The 21072-nt window shown below is 39.8% G+C and overlaps 1 protein-coding gene across 2 annotated transcripts in view; it reads left to right on the top strand.

The window, feature by feature from the left end:
* Window positions 1-21072, top strand: part of shroom3 (shroom family member 3) — a 388660-nt gene that overhangs the window by 190955 nt on the left and 176633 nt on the right. Inside the window, exon 2 of one of the 2 annotated variants that reach the window (XM_080190584.1) lies at window positions 11425-11579. The exons of the other annotated variant lie outside the window; for it this stretch is intronic. Within the exon in view, the coding sequence (XP_080046710.1) occupies window positions 11425-11579 (155 nt within the window). The remainder of the gene's footprint in view (window positions 1-11424; window positions 11580-21072) is intronic. 2 annotated transcript variants of the gene reach the window in all.

Below are 21072 nucleotides of genomic sequence, written 5' to 3'. Positions count from 1 at the left end.
CCCCTTGCAAGGACAGAGTTTTTTTTGAGGATGATGTGATGGCACAAGATTTGAAGCGGAGAGGATCAACCCTGAATAAAGGGAACTGTTACTGAGATCAACTAACATGGGGAGCCCAGGAGAAGAAGTTAGGTGATCAGCAGTTTAGTGGGAATAGGGTCAAGGAAGTGGATCATAGGGACAAGAAGAGCTTGGATAGATCTTAAGGAGAGATAGAAGAGGAAGTGGAGAAAGATTTGAATTTGGGTTGGGGCAAGAATGGATTCTCAGTAAAAGTTTGGCGCAGTGGGCTGGTGAAAAAGGAGGGCAACAACAGAGGCAGCTAAACAGATGGTCTCTGTCTTAATAAAAAAGATGTTCCTAAGCTCATCCAACAGGTGAAAGTGAAGGGGGCAAGGGAAGAGGGTGCAAGAAGATGTTCTGTAAAAAAAAAAGTAACCATCTCATTATCCTGGAGTGATGGGCAGTTTTAGCAGGAGAGAGCAAGTCCCAGTTGTACTTTATCTAATGATGAATGGTTGAACCAGTTGTCCACTATAAACTTTCAGATTGGTATTGCTTGGATAGTGAAGACGAGGACTGTACCAGGGGAAAGACCTAAGATTTAAAATATGAAACAAATTAATTCAGCAAATGAAGAAATGACCACAGATAATCTCAATGATCTAATAATTATATAAAGTTCTGGTTTATCTCATTCACTAAGTTTAAAAAAAACTATTTAAAAAAATAAAAGAATCTTTTAATGATGGACCTCCAAAAATACAAACATTTTCCAAGCAGCTGCTTACACGAGGTTTCCAGCCTGCCGAACTCAAACAGATCTGTCTGATTTTACCAGAACATCTTGGGATTTGAATATCTGCCTCTCAAATTGAAACAGGAACTATTAGTAAAATCCAAACTGGGTTAATCACTTTACTTCATGTCAAGTTTAAAATTAAATGAACATTGAGGATTTCTAAAGTGGACCTTTAAAAATACAATGTAGTATTACATTTAAAGGCTGTGTTAGACTCCCAGTCAAACTACTCCAAGACTTGTACAATTCTTGCAGCTCCATATGGAGCAGGGCTTGGGCAAAATCCAGGTTCTAGCTTGTTGTTAAACTGCTGACATGATAATTAAATTTTAAAGGGACTTTGACAAACCTAAAGCTCACCAAGAATATGTACTTTTTTGTCACACAGCTAGACAATTAAGTGAGAGGAAAGAGTTGCAGGAACAGAAATTTGATCTTTAGAAAAATTTAGTTTAATACAAATTTAATACCAGTTTAATACAAATATTTATGAGTAATTTTGTAAATAAGATTCAGTTGTCTTGTTTGGTCTGTTTATAGAATCTGCAGTATGGCAATCTTTAGGTGATCACATGCTATGTCTGAGATAGCTCTGGAGAAAAGTGGTATTGTGCCATGCCAAAGATTGCAACTAGAATTACATTTCAACAATTACTTTTGCGGCTTCTAACAATTTTAGGAAACCACAAATATTTTGTTGAGGCTATGCACGTGTAGAATGCATGTTCCATACACTTTATTCTTTTTATACTTGTAAAATCTACTTCAAAAGCCAGTTTGGAAAAGCAAACTAGAGCATCACATGACTGAAAAAGCAACTTCCAGCTGTTACATCTTAGTCCTGGAAGAGAAGTGTTTTAAATTCTTTCACATTCCTAATCGATAAAAATCCTAATTCAGTGTTTCTCAACAAGAGAAAAATGTGATATTAAAGCAAATGTCCACAACATCAGTAAGTGCATTTGATCCCGGATTGAAAGCAGACAATGGCTACCACCCAGATGAATATCTGTGATTACATTGCGCAGGTGTGAGGGAAGTAGTCATATGTTAGAAATACAAAAGGACATTTAAACCTCTCACCATGCTAATAGCCCAGGATTAGAGCCATTTAACAGTGCTTTACATTGGAATAGATGGCAGATACTATGCTGCATCAGTAAGGTCAAACAGGACATGGAGCAAACCCTTTTTTAATCAGTGAAAAAGATACATTGAGGGGTTTAAGTGATTAAAGCAGCTATTTTCCCCCTGGTGTTGGTGGTGATATGTAGTTTCCATTTTAGAACATTTGGCTGCATGGTAAATGCAGTGAAGAAGTAATAATGAAAGAGTGAAAAATGTAGAAAATATCGAAGATTGGGCTCTGCTTTTATTCTTACAAAATAAATTAGAATAGTAGGACAAGTGAATCATCTAGCCTATTAAAGAAATGATTGAGAAAATATTCCCAAATACTTCTACTTAAAATGGTCTTAGCTTTTTCATGCCTGCTTCTTTCAAAGGATTGGGCTGAGATAAATGACCAGTTTAATACTAATATTTATGTTGTGATACTGCCACAAAAAACTCTGAAAGTGTGATGGCATTTGTCTGAAGTTAGGAGCATTTAAACAGATGCTACTGCTTCTGGATCTGTCCTTAAAAACAAGCTGCTGTAATACAAATACTATTGTCATGTTCAGTATGCAGAGTATGTGTTGAGGTTATTTAAACCCAAAATATTACCCATAGCCCTTGTGACAGCATCATCAGTTTCTGTTTAATGCATATCAATCTTGTATTGTATCTAAACATTGAGCCTATTTCCTGAACACCAACGTGTTGTTAAATTTTATATCATGGCTGCCTGTCTCTACTCCAGCAGCAGCCACCAGAACAGAAGTAAATTTCTTTCATAAAGAATGGAAAGTAAATTATAATACCCCTGAACTTCTAACAACATGGTAGCAAGCATATTGCCCAAATTCTTCTTCAGTCTATTTTTTGATTTGATTTGATTTATTATTGTCTTATGTATTAGTATGCAGTGAAAAGTACTGTTCCTTGCACGCTACACAAAGTATACAGTACATAGAGAAGAAAAGGAGAGGGTGCAGAATGTAGTGTTACAGTCATAGCTAGGGTGTAGACTACACTTCTTATACACATAAGACTGTGTGGCCAAATTTTACTCGAACTCCATTTTCAAGTTTGCTTATGAATACTGTAGTGGGTCGGATCTCAAACAGTGACGAGATGGAGTACATGAAGGATTTAGAGAATCTGGTGAAATGGTGCAAAGATAATCTCTCCCTCAATATCAGTAAAATGAAGGAGATTGTCATCGACTTCAGGAAATGTTGAGGAAGACATGCCCCTTTCTGCATCAGTAGGGCTGAAATGGAAATAGTCAAGAGTTTCAAGCTTCTAGGTGTCCAGATCACCAAATCTATCCTGGTCCCTCCGTGCTGATGCTATAGTTAAGAAAGCCCACCAACAGCTCTACTTTTTCAGGAGGCTAAAGAAATTGGGTATGTCCGCTACGACGCTCTCCAATTTTTACAGATGCACCATAGAAAGCATTCTTTCTGGTTGTATCACAGCTTGGTATGGCACCTGCTCTGCCCAAGACCACAAGAAACTACAAAGGGTTGTGAATGTAGCCTAGTCCATCATGCAAACCAGCCTCCTATCCATTGACTTTTCTACACTTCCCGCTCTCTTGGAAAAACAGCTAGATCATCATGGACCCCACACACCCTGGATATACTCTGTTCCATGAAAGTCTGAGAACATGTGCCAACTGATTCAAGAACAGCTTCTTTGCTGCTGCCATCAGACTTTTGAACGGACCTATCATACATTAAGCTGGTCTTTCTCTTCACCCTATCTGTATCTGCAACATTATATTCTGCACCCTCTCCTTTCCTTTTTCCCTATGTTCTCTATGAATGGTATGTTTTGTTTGTATAGTGCAAGAAACAATACTTTTCACTGTATCCCAATTCATGTGACGATAATAACTTGAATCAAAAATCTGGCCAGTCACGCAGGTATGGCACGATACTGTCTTCAGAAGCAAGTATTTGAAGACCAGTTCAGTAAAGAATCATTTAAAACACTGATGAAGATTGCTGTCATTATATAATGAAACATGATGTGCAGAAATAGAGAAAAAATAGATTTTTAATTCTGGAAATGACAGAGAAGACAAGGAGCACCAATGAATATACATCTGTTCAAGTCTGCAAAAATAAAAGCTGCTGTAAAGAGGACAAAAGAAAAGCACACAAGGCTGCAAGTGAAAAAAGTGATTCAGTTCTACAGGAAAATGTTCACATCAGAGCTGAAGTTAAAGATTGGAAGGGCAAGATTCTAGCTGAGTTCATGTGGGTGAAAATGCACAATAAACCCAAGTATTCAATGAACCAAGCTGTGCAAGATCAGAACAAGCAAATTTCACAGATGACACAAAGAAACAGTGAGGAAAGAATGACCTACAATTTTGCAGTTGGCAATTCAAAGTGAGAGTTGAAGCCAGCTGAAAAAACAGATGCAACCACATGCATGTACACTCAGATAGTGAAGCTACTCCTTTCCTGCAACCAGCCAGACAGGGGTAATGCATGAAAACAGTGGATGCATAATGGATAACTTGGATAACATACAGTCACACATGATTGTGAATGCAAATATGTCTTTGAATCATTTAGTAAAGGGGGATGTTTGCATCTGTTATTTACTATGAAAAATAGGTTTGAAATGTAACCAGTCTGATTAATACATCCGGCTTTGCATATAACTACGCCATGAGGCTGTCTCTGGAGGCAGACATCTTAAGTGGTTCAATAAAGACTCACTGGGACAAGAGACTGATGAAGACCACTGTCCTTATACATGAAACAGACTCTGTCAACCTCAAAGGCTATTGGAGTATCCTCCTCAAATTTGCCTGCCCTCATATTTGTCAAAATCCTCTGTCAACTCTACAATGATGTATAAGCTGTGATCCTCACCAACAGAAACACAAACACCGTTTCAGCGAAGAATTGCAACAACTCATCTCGTTTTTCTCAGTGCAATACTGTACCTCACCTCTGGCAAATTACCCATGGACGTGAAGATAACCAATAGCACTAAACAGAACCACCTCAATTTATGTCACCTTCAATCCAAAACCACTCCAAAATCAGTCATTGAGTTTCAATATACAGATGAAATTTGTGCACACACTCACTCAGAATATTTTGAGGGTCAGGATCTCAAACCCAAGGCTAAGATCATGGTTTATGGTTAACAGTGATCTCCATGTTCCTACTTGCTTTGGAGACTAGGAGTGCCTACAGCAATTACCTCAAAGTACTGGAGAAGTACCACCAGCAATGCCTGATTCTTCAAATCTGTTGGCAAGAAAGGCTGTCCAATGCAGCACCTTCTCCCAAAGCAACTTGCCCAACATCACAGCACTTCAAACCACATCCATTGGATGGGACATGTCGTTCATGTGCCTGGCACTAGACTCTCGAAACAATTACTCTACTCGGAATTCAGTTACGACAGGAGACTCCCAGGAGAACAGCTGAAACGTTTTAGAAACGTCCTCAAAGTATCCCTGGGAATGTCAAATATTCCACAGAATTGTAACAGTGCAGAGGAGGCCATTCAGCCTATACCAGCTCTCCAAATGAGCAATTTCCCAAGTGCCATCCACTCCCCTTGTAACTCTGCGCACTCTTCCTTTTCAGATAACAGATAATGACTCTTCAGAGTCCCTGGCTTGTGACTGACCAAAATGAAGAAGGCCTATCTGGGAAGGCACTGAGCATATCAAGTGACTTTGTTAGGAACATGCAAGAGTGCCGCTGAGGTGTCAGAGCACACAAACCTCCAAACGACTCATCTATTTGACCCCTCAGGCACATGCTCCCCACGTATGGCAGGATCTGCAGACTGACAGCACATTGAATTCATTCACCATCTTCTAACCGATCAAACTGGAAATGGAAGCAAGTCATCTTCAATCCTGAGGGCCTGCCTAATAGAAGAGAAGGTTAAATTTGTTTGTATTTGTGTTTAATTCAGCAGGATTTTAATTTCTTTGTTCTTTTGCCTTTGTCTGTACTGAACAACTTTGATACAAGAGGGGATGACTGCAAGCCCCTGACAGTATTAGCTCTCTACTGGATACAAGAATGTCTTGGGTTGCTTCATTCTTGGATTTCTCTCTCCTCTCCTCTCTAAAATTAGAAATATATGGAAACAGCAGATAGGGAGCATACAATTTACCTCAGGCTTAGAACACACAACAGTGCTATCTACCAGTGATTTCGCACATAGGGTTCCAACTGAATTCCGTTCCCTTAGCCTGAGAATATCTGTCAATTGTTGGCATGAATCCCTTAGATACCCATCTCTCCATGTCTGACAAAGTTTTCATCGAATCCATGGCTTTTTACCTGCAACACTAATTAGCCAAGACTTCTGTGGAACAGAGAAAATATTAGGCAGCTGATAAATATCGCACATGACCAGTCTTTTGGAAATAAAGCAGAGCTTTGTATTTGTTTCAAATACCATTCTGATATTAATCTGCAAACCATGTTATCTACACAGGCATCCGAAAATAGCACAGTTACTGGCCTGTTGGGTGGGTTTCTGTTTTCACGTCAATAATCCAGGAATTATCATCAACTAATTAAACCTACATCATTTTATAAATGTAGCCCTGGTAGTTCTTGTGCTATCAAGATGAACTTCTCGGCGGTGCATTCTCAAAGCCAGCATGATTTGGCTGAAAATCAGCTACCAGCCACTTCAAATGGTGAGATGTTCACATTTCTTTCACTAATATTCTTACCTTCTCTCCTTCTTTGCCTCAGCTCAGTAATGCCAGGTGGAATTTTCCCACCCCACCCACCACAAGAATCATAGTGAGCGACACACAGAACATGTAAAGGTCCATTGACCTCAGGCGGGATTTTCCAACCTTGGGATGAGCGCAGCTGGAAAATCCCTCCTGCTGACTCATACATAAACGAGTCCAAATTTAGTGCATGTTTGAACAAGGTAACTTGGGACTGCTGACAAACATTAAAGGGCACCCTAACCAAGTACAATCTTTTTCTCTCTCATCATTCAAGAATGGAAGAATTTGGAGCAGGAGCAGGCCAATCAGCCTCTTGAGCCTGCAGTGTCATTCAATATGATCATGGCTGATCTGACTGTGGCCTCAACTCCACTTCCCCTATTCCCGGGAACCTTTAACTCTCTTGTTAGTCAAGAATCTTCCACCTCTGCCTTAAAAATATACATAGACTCTGACTCCACCCTTCACTAGGGAAGTGAGTTCCAGAAACTCACTACCTTCTGAAAGAAATAATTTCTCTTCAACTCCACTTTAAACTCTGTCCCCTAGTTCTGGTCTCTCCCACAAAAGAAAACATCCTTTCAGCATTCATCTTGTCAAGTCTCTCAGGATCTCATATGTTTCAATAAGAAATAAGAATTCTTTAAGAACTTGCTTGCTTCAGCACAGTTAAAATATCCCATTGGTATAAAGGTTAGAAAGACCTTGGATGGAATTCTCCCAAAAAAATTGCTAAGGGCTTAATTCTATGACCTCGTCACACCTGCTGTTCGGTGAGACGAGGTGGTAAGGTGGGGTGAGAGGCAAACAATTATGGTTGACTAGGTTCATGCCCAGTTTCTTACCTCTCCCGATCTTACCGGCCCACTCTGCTGGCCAAAAGCATTTGATTTAAATATTAATGACATTTTAGCAGCCCTGGATGCTACTGTCTGGGCTCACTTGCATTAACCCCCTTGATGGTCCGTGCTTCTGACTGGTGGGAATCACAGCTGCTCTCCATCAGTGGAGACCTGGCATGATGTCCTCACTGGGAGTATTGGAAACCATTGAAGCCACCAGATGGTCAGGAGCAGGGCTATGTGATGTCCATAGGGCAGTGCCAGCCTGACAGTTCCCACTGAGCACGCTGGCACTGCCCACCAAGCACTGTAACTGTGCCGGGGCAGTACCTTGGGGGTGGGGCCTGAGTGAGAGTGGAGCTATGATAGGGGAATGCATGGGAGAAACTCTGCAGCTGTACTGATGGGGAAGGAAAAGCTGGCAGCATTCTCTCCTGTTTTCTCGTTCAGCATTTAGAATTTTTCTTGTAAGATCACACCCAAGGGGTCATAATGGTGAGAGTAATGGAGTGATCTGGGCCACTCTCTCAGCCATGCTTTGCACCTCAATCTTCCCCCAACAAGTCACTATTTTTTGGTGGGGCAGGATGGGTGGGGCCTAAAAGTGCTGGTGAGCAAGGTTTCAGATCTCTCGGGTGCTGTTTCACAAGGGTGCCTTGATCTCGCAGTGCACTGGGGGGGTTACCTCCCTCCTCCCACACACAGGTTTACCAGGCTGATTACGGGGATGGCAGGACTGATGTATAAGGAGAGATTGACTCGGTTACGATTGTTTTCGCTGGAGTTCAGACAGATGAGCGGGGATCTCATAGACACTTATAAAATTTAACAGGACCAGACAGAGTGGATGCAGGGAGGATATTCCCGATGGTGGGGGAGTCCAGAACCAGGGGTTACAGTCTGAGGTTTCAGGGTAGACCATTTATGATGGAGATGAGACATTTCTTCACCCAAACAGTGATGAGCCTGTGGAATTTATTACCACAGAAAGTAGTTGATGCCAAAACATTGAATGTGTTCAAGAGGTGGCTGGATATAGCACTTGGGAAAATGGGATCAAAGGTTATGGGGACAAAGCAGGATTAGGCTATTGAGCTGGACGATCAGCCATGATTGTAATGAGTGGCGGAGCAGGCTCGAAGGGCCAAATGTCGTCATCCTCCTACTCCTATCTTCTGTGTTGCTATTGTGACCCCATTCTCATTGGCAGCATGTTCTCCCTCCCCCCTCCCATTACTGGGGCCCTTCCAATGGGGCACCATGACCTCTCATCATGACCCCTGACATGCCCTTCCCCCTTCATGACCCCAGCATGATCCATCGCTGCATTGCCCAATGGGCACAACCCAGCCATCGCGCCCGGGTCTCTGAGAGTGGAAACTAGTTGTAATGTAAATAAATAATTTATATGTAACATAAATGGGATAAAAGCAAAGTGCTGGAAATCTGAAATAAAAATACAAAATGCCGAAGAAACAAAACAGGTCTGGCAGCACCGGTGGAGGGAGAGCTGGAGTTAATGCTTTGATTCTGTTTCTCCACTGAGGATGCCTGACCTGCTGAGTTTTTCCCAGCATTTTCTGTTTTTAGATATAATACAAAATGGATAGAGAGTAAAGAGTGAATAAGATCTCCCTTTATTCACTTTACTAACATTCCCTCATGCCAACTCACAAGTTCAATGTTTTTATTTTACACACCAGCAAATAGTGTACAATTGTAAACGTAACAAATTTTATGTTGAAGACCTACACTCTTTATAATGTGTTTAAATCCGCACTAAACTATTTTGTGTAGAAGCAGTTGTAAATCGAGAAAGAAGATTTCCATCTCATCTCTTTTGGTTAGGTTTAAACCCAGCTCCTCAAACTCAATCAAGTCCCTTTATTTTGTCCTTCTCTGCTGAAAGATGTAGCCCTTTAACTATCAGTACCTTGATTCCAAATTAGGCCATTCATGCAACATTTTGCTGTATTAACCCTTTAGAATTTACAGTGCAGAAGGAGGCCATTTGGCCCATCAAGATTGACCTCAATCCCACCCAGGCCCTAACCCCAGAATCCCAAGCATTTTACCCTAGCTAGTTCCCCTGACACTAAGGGGCAATTTAGCGTGGCTAATCCATGTAACCCACACATCTTTGGACTGTGGGAGGAAACCGGAGCACCCAGAGAAAACCCACGCAGACACAGGGAGAATGTGCAAACTCCATACACTCACCCAAGCAGGGAGATGAACCCGGGTCCCTGGCACTGTAAAGCAGCTGTGCTAACCACTGTGCCACCGCGCCATTAACTTACGAAATGCATGCGAAAAACTTGTTTGAAGTTTTCAGATCAGCTTTATAAAAAGTGCTTGGCTTCATTTGAGATGAGTTGCATTCCTGGTTTTTGTGATCAATAATGGAACAGCATCAGTTTGGTGTATGCTACCTGAGTTATTACTAGACATTTACTTAAATGTTCATTGTTACATTTCTGCTTTTAATTTCTGACGACTCTCTAACTACCTTGCGAGGATTGACAAAAGAAATTCTTTTGTGCCCTTCTATACAAAGCATTCCTGACCCCATAAGCATTAGTTAATTTGACTTAAGAATTTTTAGCAAGTTACACAATTTTTGGGCAATTGAAGCTGGTTATTTAGGAAACTTTAAATCTTCTAGGATTTGAAGCTTTTGTGTTTACTTAATTCTTCGGAAGACCAATGCAATCCAGCCCTCATGAAAGGCGCAGTGTATGATGCAGTCTCAGATTTCGCAGCGGGACCATTTTTTTTCCACTGATTTAAGGATTCTTTTGTTATTCAGCATTATATAGCCAGGGTGCATTTCGTAGGATTAGGAGAACATTGTCTGGATTTCCTCAGTGGGATATTGGTTGGTCCGTGGAGAGGGGCCAAAGGTTATAGGAGCTTTTAAGGAGTTTGGCACTGGATTTTTTCCTTTCTCAGGATTACCTCGACAACACAGCTTATCTCATGTCTGCAAATAACTCATTTATGGTTAAGCACATGCTGAATTGGTATTTTTATCCTAATTCTGAGAGTTCATTAATCAACCATTGCAAAGATAAATAAGCAACATTTATCCTCAACATGTCTGTCTGCAAATCAGGATTAATTTGTGTACTTTTGCACCATTAATAATTGCTGAAGTAAGATTAACTATATAAGCAATTCTCTCCTCTTGTAGAGTTGACAGCTATTATAAGCAGGCAGGATCATTGCTTTTGCAATCCGTTCAGAAATATGAATAATTTAAATTCGTTTGCTGATAGCCATGCTGAGTTAGCCTAAACACTAATAACTATTTGCAAGGGTTTCCATTCAGTGACTAGATAAGAAAATTGCAATGTTAGCACAAGAACAAAAAGTAGTACATTATTTTAATAATTTCAGAAATACACAGTTAAAATTCTTGGGGGAAACAATAGGCACTGCTTATTGAAGTCAGTGTTAAAAACGTAATGAAGCGAGAGAATTTGATGATAAAAAGTGTACTGCAAGTGGATCAGTATTGCTTATTTATATCTAATTCTCCAGCCCACTAAGCATTGAGACGAATATTTTTTGCACATTGGTGAACAAGACGCACTGTGCAAATCTTTGACAGCTAGGAAGGTGACTTATTGTGCTCAAAATTCAAAGCTATGGTGGCTGTGCTGATACGAGCCATTGATTGCAAAAATGAACAAGACTTTATTTTTCAGCCGGGTTTTGTGAATCACTAATTCTGTGCAGGTGGTGCCTGGAATACCACAGGATTGTGGCGTTCCTCATTACTGAGGGTCAAGGTTAAAAAGTGTAGTGGCACAGTTTAATTAGCAATCCAACTTAAAGCCCTGCAGGAGGTCAACTGCAACCATGATTGAAAGGTCCTAAGCTTAAGATGTTTTCATCGAATTTGGTCTATTTTTTCTCTTCTTTTGTAGATTGAGGAAGGAGGGAAAGCAGACTTGCTAACAAGCAAACTGCAGGTGGGGGATGAAGTGGTCAATATCAATGATGTGGAGCTGAGCGGCTACAGACAAGAGGCCATCACGCTGGTGAAAGGTTCCTACAAGACCCTGAAGCTGCTCATTCGCAGGTATGAGATGCAATCTAGTCATCTGGAGATACTCTCTGAATCCAATAACAACAGCTAAAGTAAAACATATGTTAGGCATGCTTGAAATCTGAAACAAAAGCAAAACATAATGGAAAAACCTGATAAAGGGAAAATGTTGATAGTTCAGAAGTACCTCTGCATCAGAAGCCTGGAATGTCAACAGTTTTCTTCCCTACAGAAACAAGCTGGCTTGCTTGGTGTTTTCAGCATTTTTTTTCATTTCTATTCTAGTCATGGTAAATGTGTAGAGTTATAGGGATAGGGCGGAGTGGGGGAATGAGCCTGGGTAAGATGCTCTTTCAGAGATTTGACTCAATGGGGCAAATGGCCTCCTTCTGCATTGTGGGGATTCCAGGATTCTATTCCAGTGAAAGGCCTTGGCTTATTAAAATTGGTCGAGACTATCTGAGTGCGTATCACCTATTTTGTTATTTCAAACAGTATTTCAACATCAGATGCAATTTATCTTTGAATCATCTGTATGATTTGCAATCTAACACCCTTGAAACAGTGACAAAAAATGTTGCTAGTAGATTAACAAATGAAAATTACACTTCTACAAATACAATAGCAGGCAAAGCAGTTATTTTCTGGATTCATCCTTTTAATGAATGGAGTTAGGACTAAGAGCTTGGTAAAAAACCAGACTTGGAGGAAGAGTGAAAGAGCAGCAGTAGAATGGGGCCTGTAGAAAAAAGCAACAGCAAAACAGAAACTGGACTGGAGTCATCTGTTTAGATAGTTTATCATGACGATGAACCAACAGTTCCACCATAACTCCCATGGAAGTACAGTGGCTGATGTCAGTTTAAAATCCAAGTTATAAGCTTCAGAATGAACAAGTTTTAGACTGTCTGAGGGCTATACAAGGATAAACTTGCATTTATTTAATGCCTTAATGTTGGTAAGTCATTTCAAGGCACTTTGTAAAGAAACATTATCAAACAAAAGTTGACATTGAGCCACATAAGATGGTATTGGGACAGATATCAAAAAAAACTCAGAGATAGGTTTTAAAGGAAGAGAAAGAGACTGAGGTGTGCCAGGGAATTCCAGAGCTTGGGGTCCAGATAGTTGAACACACAGTCAGTATTGTTGATGCAGTCACAGGGATAGAAAGGTCTAGGTGGGTTGTCAGCCTGACGGAAATTACGGAAATAGGAAAGGATGAGGCCAACAAGGGATTTGAAAACAAAGATGCCCATTTGAAAATTGAGGCATTGCCGGAGCAGGAGCCAATGAAGTTCGATGAGCAAAAAGACAATGCATCGGCAAGATTTACAAGCGGCAGAGTTTTAGGTGAACTCGAGCTTATGTGGGGATGGAAGTTGGGGAACCAGCCAGGAAAACATTGGGATAGTAGAGTCTAGAGGTAACAAAGGCATGGATAAAGATCTTGGCAGCAGATAACCTGAGATAGGGGCAGAGCCAAGGAAGGCTAAGGAGTTGGAAGTAGGTAGTTTTGTTCCTGGAGAGCTCCCATTAGTGTGAAAAAGGGCATCAGGGTTATGACTAGCCTAGTTCAATCTCAGACATGAGCCAAAGTAAGAGATGGAGTTGGTGGCAAGGGAATAGGGTTTGTGGTGGGGACCAAAAATATAGTTGTTGTCTGCCCAATATTTAGTTGAAGAACTTTCTGTTCATCCAGTACTGAATGTTGGACAAGCAGTATGACAAATCAGAGGTCATGGCAGTTTCAGAAAAGTGGTAGTGAAGTTGAGCCGGGAGTTATCAGCATACATTTGAAAGTTGGTGTTGCATTGGATGAGATGGTGAGGGACAGCAGGTAAATGACTAATAGGAAAGGCTGTTAAATTGATGCACGGGAATTTGGACTCTATGCTAAGCCCCAAAAAAAGAAAGTTCTTGTCAAGGAATACCCTGTTGTCAAAAAGGAGAATTATTAATTTAGATTGCAAACTAACAAGGTTTATTAGACAACAAAAATCATTACTTAACATTCCCTTGGTTAAGGCATGGTATGATAACAAGGTCAATGTATGCTAGTCTTTCTTTCCATGGATTCTGGGATCTTCTCTTGGTTGCTTGAGCCTGGTCTCTTGACATACAATGTCTTTTGAGATTTTAACTTAGCCAACTTAATTCTAACATATGTAGAAATCCCTTGCAGCTTTAAGACTTCACTCTAGTGGATATTCTTTCTCTCTGTGGAGACAGTTTTCCAACAAAGACTATTCAATTTCTCAAGGCAATTTCCCTTTAGCCCAAATACTGAATTTGCATTCTGCTCTGGATTCTTATGGCAATCCCTGACCTGTGACAAAGTTGACTGGCAATGTTCTACACAAGTGCTAACTTCCTACGAGTGTTCTACAAGTGTTAGGGGTAGCACCTAACTTTCTCTCCTGACAAATGTCCCCAACAATTGTCCTGTGACAAATGTTACCCCTGGCAAGTGCAAAGTCTCCAATGATGCTTCCCTATTTTTATACCCTTTTGGCAAGCAGCTTTTGCAACTTTCAGCCTAGTAGGTGCATCTATGTCAATACATTTAACAGCTCCTAACCAAATATTTACAATTCTTGACCAATGGGAAAAGTGCTCCTGGCTTCCCCACAAAAAATCTAACTTCAAGTTGAACTCCTTTGACCGGAAACCCATCTTTCAAACCATTCTTCTAGTCAATCAGTATTGCAGTCTTGGCTTCTGTGTAGTGCTGATGCTAGACACACTGGAGCCTAAATGTACAAAATATGCCCTTGCTATAACACCACACATTCTTTCTTAAAGTTACGTTCCAGTATTTTGGCACCTAGAGGCACTAGCTTAGACTTTCTTAATAACATTGCAATAATGTGTACAAATTTAGTCTTTTCATCACTAATCTTATGTACGGTACAATTTGATAAGTTAAACCTTAATAATTGTGTAAATGTTCCCAAGAAGTGAAATCTTAAACTGTAGATTCAACACATTCTGGAGTTCAAATAACGAACAACCTTGAGCTGAAGTTTTGTGGCTTACAAGTATATCTGAAACAGTTGCTTTGTAAAATACTCAAAGCTCTATATTGGTTTATAGATACAACATACGTCCTCTGACAACCATGTTTTGTTCAGAAGCAGGATTCAGCTGCAGGTGTAGCCCAGATACTTATAATAATTAGACTGTGGGAATTGACTAGCTGTGAATGAGCACAACAGCTGGGAATGAAGAGGTATTGATGTATAGGGCTCTGGGAACCATGGAGAAAATTTCCATTTGTGATATCGCACAATTCAAATTAGATTTAAATTACTCTTCAAACACGTGACACATGTGGAATAAAGTTAAGGATGGAAAATATTTGAGACAGTCCCATTCAATACTTTTCCATGCACAATATGAAAACTTTTTACATTTCCAAATAAATGGTTTACCAAGCTGGCTTTTAGATAGCTCCGCATGGGAAGATCAACTGTATTCTCAGCGACTTTTGTGAACACTGATCTTGCTGGCAAAACTTTGTAATAACCTTGTAATAACATAGTAATATTCAGCACTGCAAAACTGAGGTAAGGTACTATGATACATTTTAGAAAGATGCCAGATATATTGGTCTATGCCAGTAAAACAAATGAGCCAGACAGAACCACAATAAAAACATGAAATTTCCAAGCAGCTTCCAATATCTTAGCACTATTTTAGTGTAAGGCTAATCCTACATTATTTCGATGTTGATTGGTGTGTGTTTATTTATGTGTCTAGTGATAGTGTGACAGATTAATCTGAGACCATTAAATATTGTTTATGTCAAGATAGTGCATTTTATGGCGTATGCCATTGAGCAGTAAGATACATGTGGCATCATGAGCAGAGATGGATCAGACATAAATAATGAGATTTTGTTATTTCTGAAAGTTGGTCATTGCCAAAATAATTCTTATCAGCAGTTTGCATTTCACACAAGCATTCTGCATTTTTGGACCCCATATAGAAACATGGGAATATAGAAAATAGGAGCTATTCATAGGCTATTTGGCCGTTTTGGGCTTGGTCTATCATTCACTATGATCATGGCTGATCATCCAACTCAGTAACCTATTCCCGTTCTCCACCACCCCCCCTCCCCCCCAACATATCCTTTGATCCCTTTAGCCCCGAAAACTCTATCTAACTTCTTCTTGAAAACATTTAATGTTTTAGCCTCAACTGCTTTTTGTGATAGAAAATTTCACAGGCTCACCACTCTCTAAGTGAAGAAATTTCTCCTCATCACAGCCCTAAATGGTTTACTCCATATCCTTAAGACTATGACCCCTGGTCTGGACTCCCTTGCCATCGGGAACACCTTTCTAGCATCTACCCTATTTAGTGCTCTTAGAATTTTATAGGTTTCTGTGAGTACAGGCAGAACAAATGTCCAAGGGGGAAATATGGACAAGAACGAAAGATGGAAAGAGGAATAAGAAAAGTGATAGACAGAGAATTCAAGGCTCAGAATCAAACATGGGCACAGTGAAAAATAATAGTAACAGGACAAGCCTTAAGGCATTGTGCCTTAATGAATAGGGCATTCACAATAAAGTTGCTGAATTAATCGAGTAAATAGATGATGTGCCTCATTCTTTTGAACTCCAATGAATATAATCCTAGCCAACTCAATCGCTCTCTGTACATCAGTCTTGCCAACCCACGAATCATGCTGGTAAATCTTCACTGTATTCCATCCATTACCAAGAATATCCTTCTTCAGCTATATTCTCAGCAACTTTTGTGAACACTGGCAAAACATTGTGAATAGTATAGTAATATTCAGCACTGCAAATCTGAGGTAAGGTACTATAATACAGTTTAGAAAGATGCCAAATATACTGGTCAATGCCAATAAAACAAATGAGCCAGACAGAACCACAATAAAAATATGAAATTTCCAAGCAGCTACCAATATCTTAGCACTATTTCAGTGTGCTGCTAATCATACTTTATTTCGAAGTTGATTGGAGACCAAAACTGCACACAGTATTCAAAATGTGGTCACATCAAGGCCCTGCATAATTACAGCAAGATTTTGTACTCAAATCTTCTCACTATGAAGGCCAACATACCATTTGCCTTCTTTACTGACTACTGCACCTGCATAGTTACCTCCAGGTGACTCACCTGAGGAAGCAGCAGCACTCTGAAAGCTCGTGATTCCAAATAAACCTGTAGGACTTTAACCTGGTGTTGTGAGACTACTTACTGTGCCCATCCCAGTCCAATGCCAGCAACTCCACATCATCAAATATCATCCTTTATGGTGTCCTGGCTCATTTTTATCTTTCAACCAACACCAGGAAATGGATCATTATCACATTGCTGGTTGCAGGAGCTTATTGTGTAAATTGATAACATTTGCTGTCTTGCTGCATTTCAGAAGTATTTCATTGGATATAAAACATTTTGGGAGTGCCTGAGCTCATGAGAAGCACAAGAAATACAAGTTTTTCTTCAGGTATAAATGTAAATGATACCAAAGAGATAACATGCAAGATATTATGGTGCATTTGCATTCGGCCTGTGTCTCCTGGGTTCATTGCTGCTCTCTCTACACGTGGACTGCATCTCGGGATACACTGATTGTGGTCATGCTCTGAGCTCCAGGGATTTGATTCCCAAGGAAAAGCAGGAATGAAACATTGACAACTTACTGCACATTAGTGACTTATCAATAAACATGTCATCCACTGAAAGAGAATATGAATTGGACTTCCACAAAATATCAGTACCCTGCTTCCTCTTCAACTTGTCAGCGATGGGCTTTCGTGTAATTAATCACCCTTTTCGGGTTCCTTAACAATGGGGCCCTTTGCTCAGTATTAGTTTCATAAATTGCAGTAAAGCAAACATAGCAGTTTTTTTAAAAACTATATTGACCAGTAAATTTGTTTGGACATGGGATTCTTGTGCGGCTCCATCCTACAAACTGTGACACTGATCCCAGTCACCAATACATGTAAAAGGGAATTCGAGCAAAACTTCTTTACTGCAAGACTGATGAGAATATAGAACCTATTGCCATGAAAAAGAAACTAGATGTATTTAAGGTAAAGCAAGATATGCAGATTAGGGAAAGGAGTAAAAGGATATTGGGTTAGATCAAATGCTTTGGGAGGAGGAAATAGAGAATAAAAATCAGTATGGACCCATTATGACTTCTTTGATTTGATTTATTATTGTCACATGTGTTAACATACAGTGAAAAGTATTATTTTTTGTGTGCTGTACAGACAAAGTGTATCATTCATAGAGAAGAAAAAGACAGAGTGCAGAATGTAGTATTACAGTCATAGCTAGGATGTAGAGAAAGATTAACTTAATGCGAGGTAGGTCCATTCAAAAGTCTGATGGCAGCAGGGAAGAAACTGTTCTTGAGTCATTTGGTATGTGATCTCAGACTCTTGTATCTTTTTCCTGACGGAAGAAGGTGGAAGACAGAATGTCTGGGATGCATGGGGTCACTGATTATGCTGGCTGCTTTGCCAAGGCAGCAGGAAGTGTAGACAGAATTAATGGATGGGAGACTGGTTTGCATGATGGATTGGGCTGCATTCACGACGTTTTGTAGTTTCTTGCAGTCTTGGGCAGAGCAGGAGCCATACCAAGCTGTGGTACAACCAGAAAGAATGCTTTCTATGGTTCATCTGTAAAAGTTGGTGAGAGTCGTAGCTGACATGCCAAATTAGAGGCATTGATGGGCTTTCTTACCTATAGTGCTGGCATGGGGGACCAGCACAGGCTGTTGGTGATTTGGACCACCTAAAAACTTGAAGCTTTCGACCATTTCTACTTCATCCCCGTTGATGTAGACAGCGACATGTTCTCCACTACACTTCCTGAAGTTGATGACAATCTCCTTCGTTTTGTTGACATTGAGGCAGACATTATTGTTGCCGCACCAGTTCACCAGATTCTCTATCTCATTCCTGTACTCTGTCTCATCATTGTTTGAGATCCAATTCTCAGAAACACTGAGTGCATTTACATCACACTTAGAAGTCTGCAACAGTTGGAATTTAAGTTGAAAGTTGGAAAGTACAGCATGGAAAACGGCATTCAGCCCAAATGGTCCATGCTGGTGTTTATTCTCCACTTGAACCTCATCCAACCCTTCTTCAGCCAAGCCTAACAATATATCCTTCTACTTCTTTCCCTTCATGTGTTCATTAGCTTCCCCTTCCAATGATCCAAGGACTGGAAGATCTGGACATGTATCTTTTTGAGACAGTTGCAAAAAAAAACAGTTCAGTGTTTAATTATCCTTATTGTGCATTACTGCTTTTTCAAAACTGTTATCATTGTCCAGACATTGTTATATTGCTTGAATTGCTGCCTCAGAGCACCAGGGACCAGGGTTTGTTTCCCAGATTGGGTCACTATCTGTGTGGATTTTGCATATTCTTCCCATCTCTGTTTGGGTTTCTTCTGGGTGCTCTTGTTTTCTCCCACGTCTCTGAAAGACATGCATATTAGATGCTTTGGCCATGCTAAATTCTCCTTCAGTGTTCTCGAACAGGCGCCAGTGTGTGGTGACTGGGGATTTCCACAGTAACTTCATTGCAGTGTTAATGTAAGCCTACTTGTGACACTAATAAATAAATTTAAACTTCTTTTACATTTGTGCCCAGTTTAAAGAAGCAGATTAAATTGACAATTAATAAATTACTGTTTCTAGGATGTTAAATTCAGCAATTTAAATGGAGTGGGATCATATTTCTGCAAGGTGAGACAGTCAGATTCTGTGCATTGTTTTACATCAAGTCTCAGAATGTAAAGGTGGGGACCTGTATTGACAAAGAACTGAGCAACCTGTGAATAGACCATAGGCTATGTCCTTTCAGGTCAGCTTAATTTCTTTTAATAAATAACCACTAAATTGGAACGAGGAAAGTTGTAATTATTAGGCAGGTGAGTAAGATCAGGTTTCCAAAGAAAAACAATTGACCACACTGACTTCTTTAACTTGGTAAAGAGAATGTGCCCCAAATATCATCAAAATTGTGTAAAATTGTTTTATTTAACAATTTTTAGTGCAATAGTTAAACTGAGCACTTAGTTTAACATTAAAAATGCCTTCATTTTTCAACACAAAATAAGCCAAACTAGTAGCGTGGGGAGATGAGGTCTTCGTGATGTGGCTTGATCTCTCAAGTTATCACTGTACTGAAATCAGTTTGCAGAGAGTAAACATCCAGTATATGAACACTAATATTAGAACACACCTTCTGACCAAATTGAATGAATTGAAATAGTGAGTGACTATCACTACACCACTTTCCCACACTCCTTGCAAATATTTTAAAGAGTTTTTTTGAACCAGTTTCACTGCTGAACTCATGAAATTGTTGTGATCTATGAAAAGGTTTAATCTTCCGCCTAGATAACCAAGTCTGTTTTATTCAGTTAAGGCTTGTCACCTGCCTAGTATGCAGTATAATTATTCTAGCCTACAAAGGAGCCAAACAGGATGTGAATGTTTTAATGATGGTCAAAGTACGTTTCAGTTTATTGTTGGATCATTCAGAATGTGAAGATCTCCAATAAGCTCTAAGGTGAAGATTGTAAAACAACAGAAGCCGTAATGGGGGAGTGAATTTGGTTAATATGGACAATAACTGCAACATTAACAGGCGGGATTAGAGGTGAGCTCCCCAAAATGAAATTCTAACAAAGGTGACTTGTATTTTCTGATCATTTGAAAAATGATAGCTTGGATAAAAATAAAACATTCAACAATTTGCAAGGCCTTGAATCTGCTGTGTCCAAAATACAGAAAAATATATCTTAAAAAGAGTTTAGTGGAATTGGTGTGTAGGATGTGTAAAATAGAACAACTTGTTTACTGAAAAAATACTGCCAAATGACATTGTCATGTAAATGGAAAAGGTTAGTGAGTTACACAGGTTTGTAGTTTGTCAATGAATGACAATGACTTCTTCTACATAGTTATTGATGCAGCATGTTCCCTGATAATCCCTGTCCTTTGAAGTAGCTTTTTCAAGTTTAAACCAAATAAATTATTTTGCTTCACAAGCAGTTGCAAAGGGAACTGCATAGGGTAAATTCCACTGTTGGTTCACTGTGATAGATGCAGTGTGATAACAGTTGAAGGTGTCAGTTGTGAATTGGCATGCAAAATTATTATCAGATCAATGGTTTTATTATGTAATTTATTTTGTGTATAATATATTTAAATATTTTCAAGGTTATTGGCTTTAATTCCTAAACCCTGGTTGTATGAAGATTTGTAAAAATCACCAGATGCAAGAATTTTTCTTCATTTGACAGATTTGATTCTCTGATCACTGAATTCCCTTTAATGAAGCGTAGCCACCTGGGGAAGGCAATGGAGGTTGGTGCCTGTCCAATCATGACATAATCTGACCTCCTGTCTTCATCAGGTGGGAGTGGAGGAAACAGTCATTAAGCAGCAATGTCGGGAATAGGACTTCAAATGACCTCTTCCCTGCTCCAATGTGTTCCAAGGGGC

Source organism: Carcharhinus amblyrhynchos, chromosome 1 (assembly GCF_965287045.1).
Source record: "Carcharhinus amblyrhynchos chromosome 1, sCarAmb.v2.hapA, whole genome shotgun sequence".
Lineage (NCBI taxonomy): Eukaryota > Metazoa > Chordata > Chondrichthyes > Carcharhiniformes > Carcharhinidae > Carcharhinus > Carcharhinus amblyrhynchos.
Note: the sequence above shows the minus strand (reverse complement) of the source record. Positions and strands in the feature narration are given on the sequence as shown.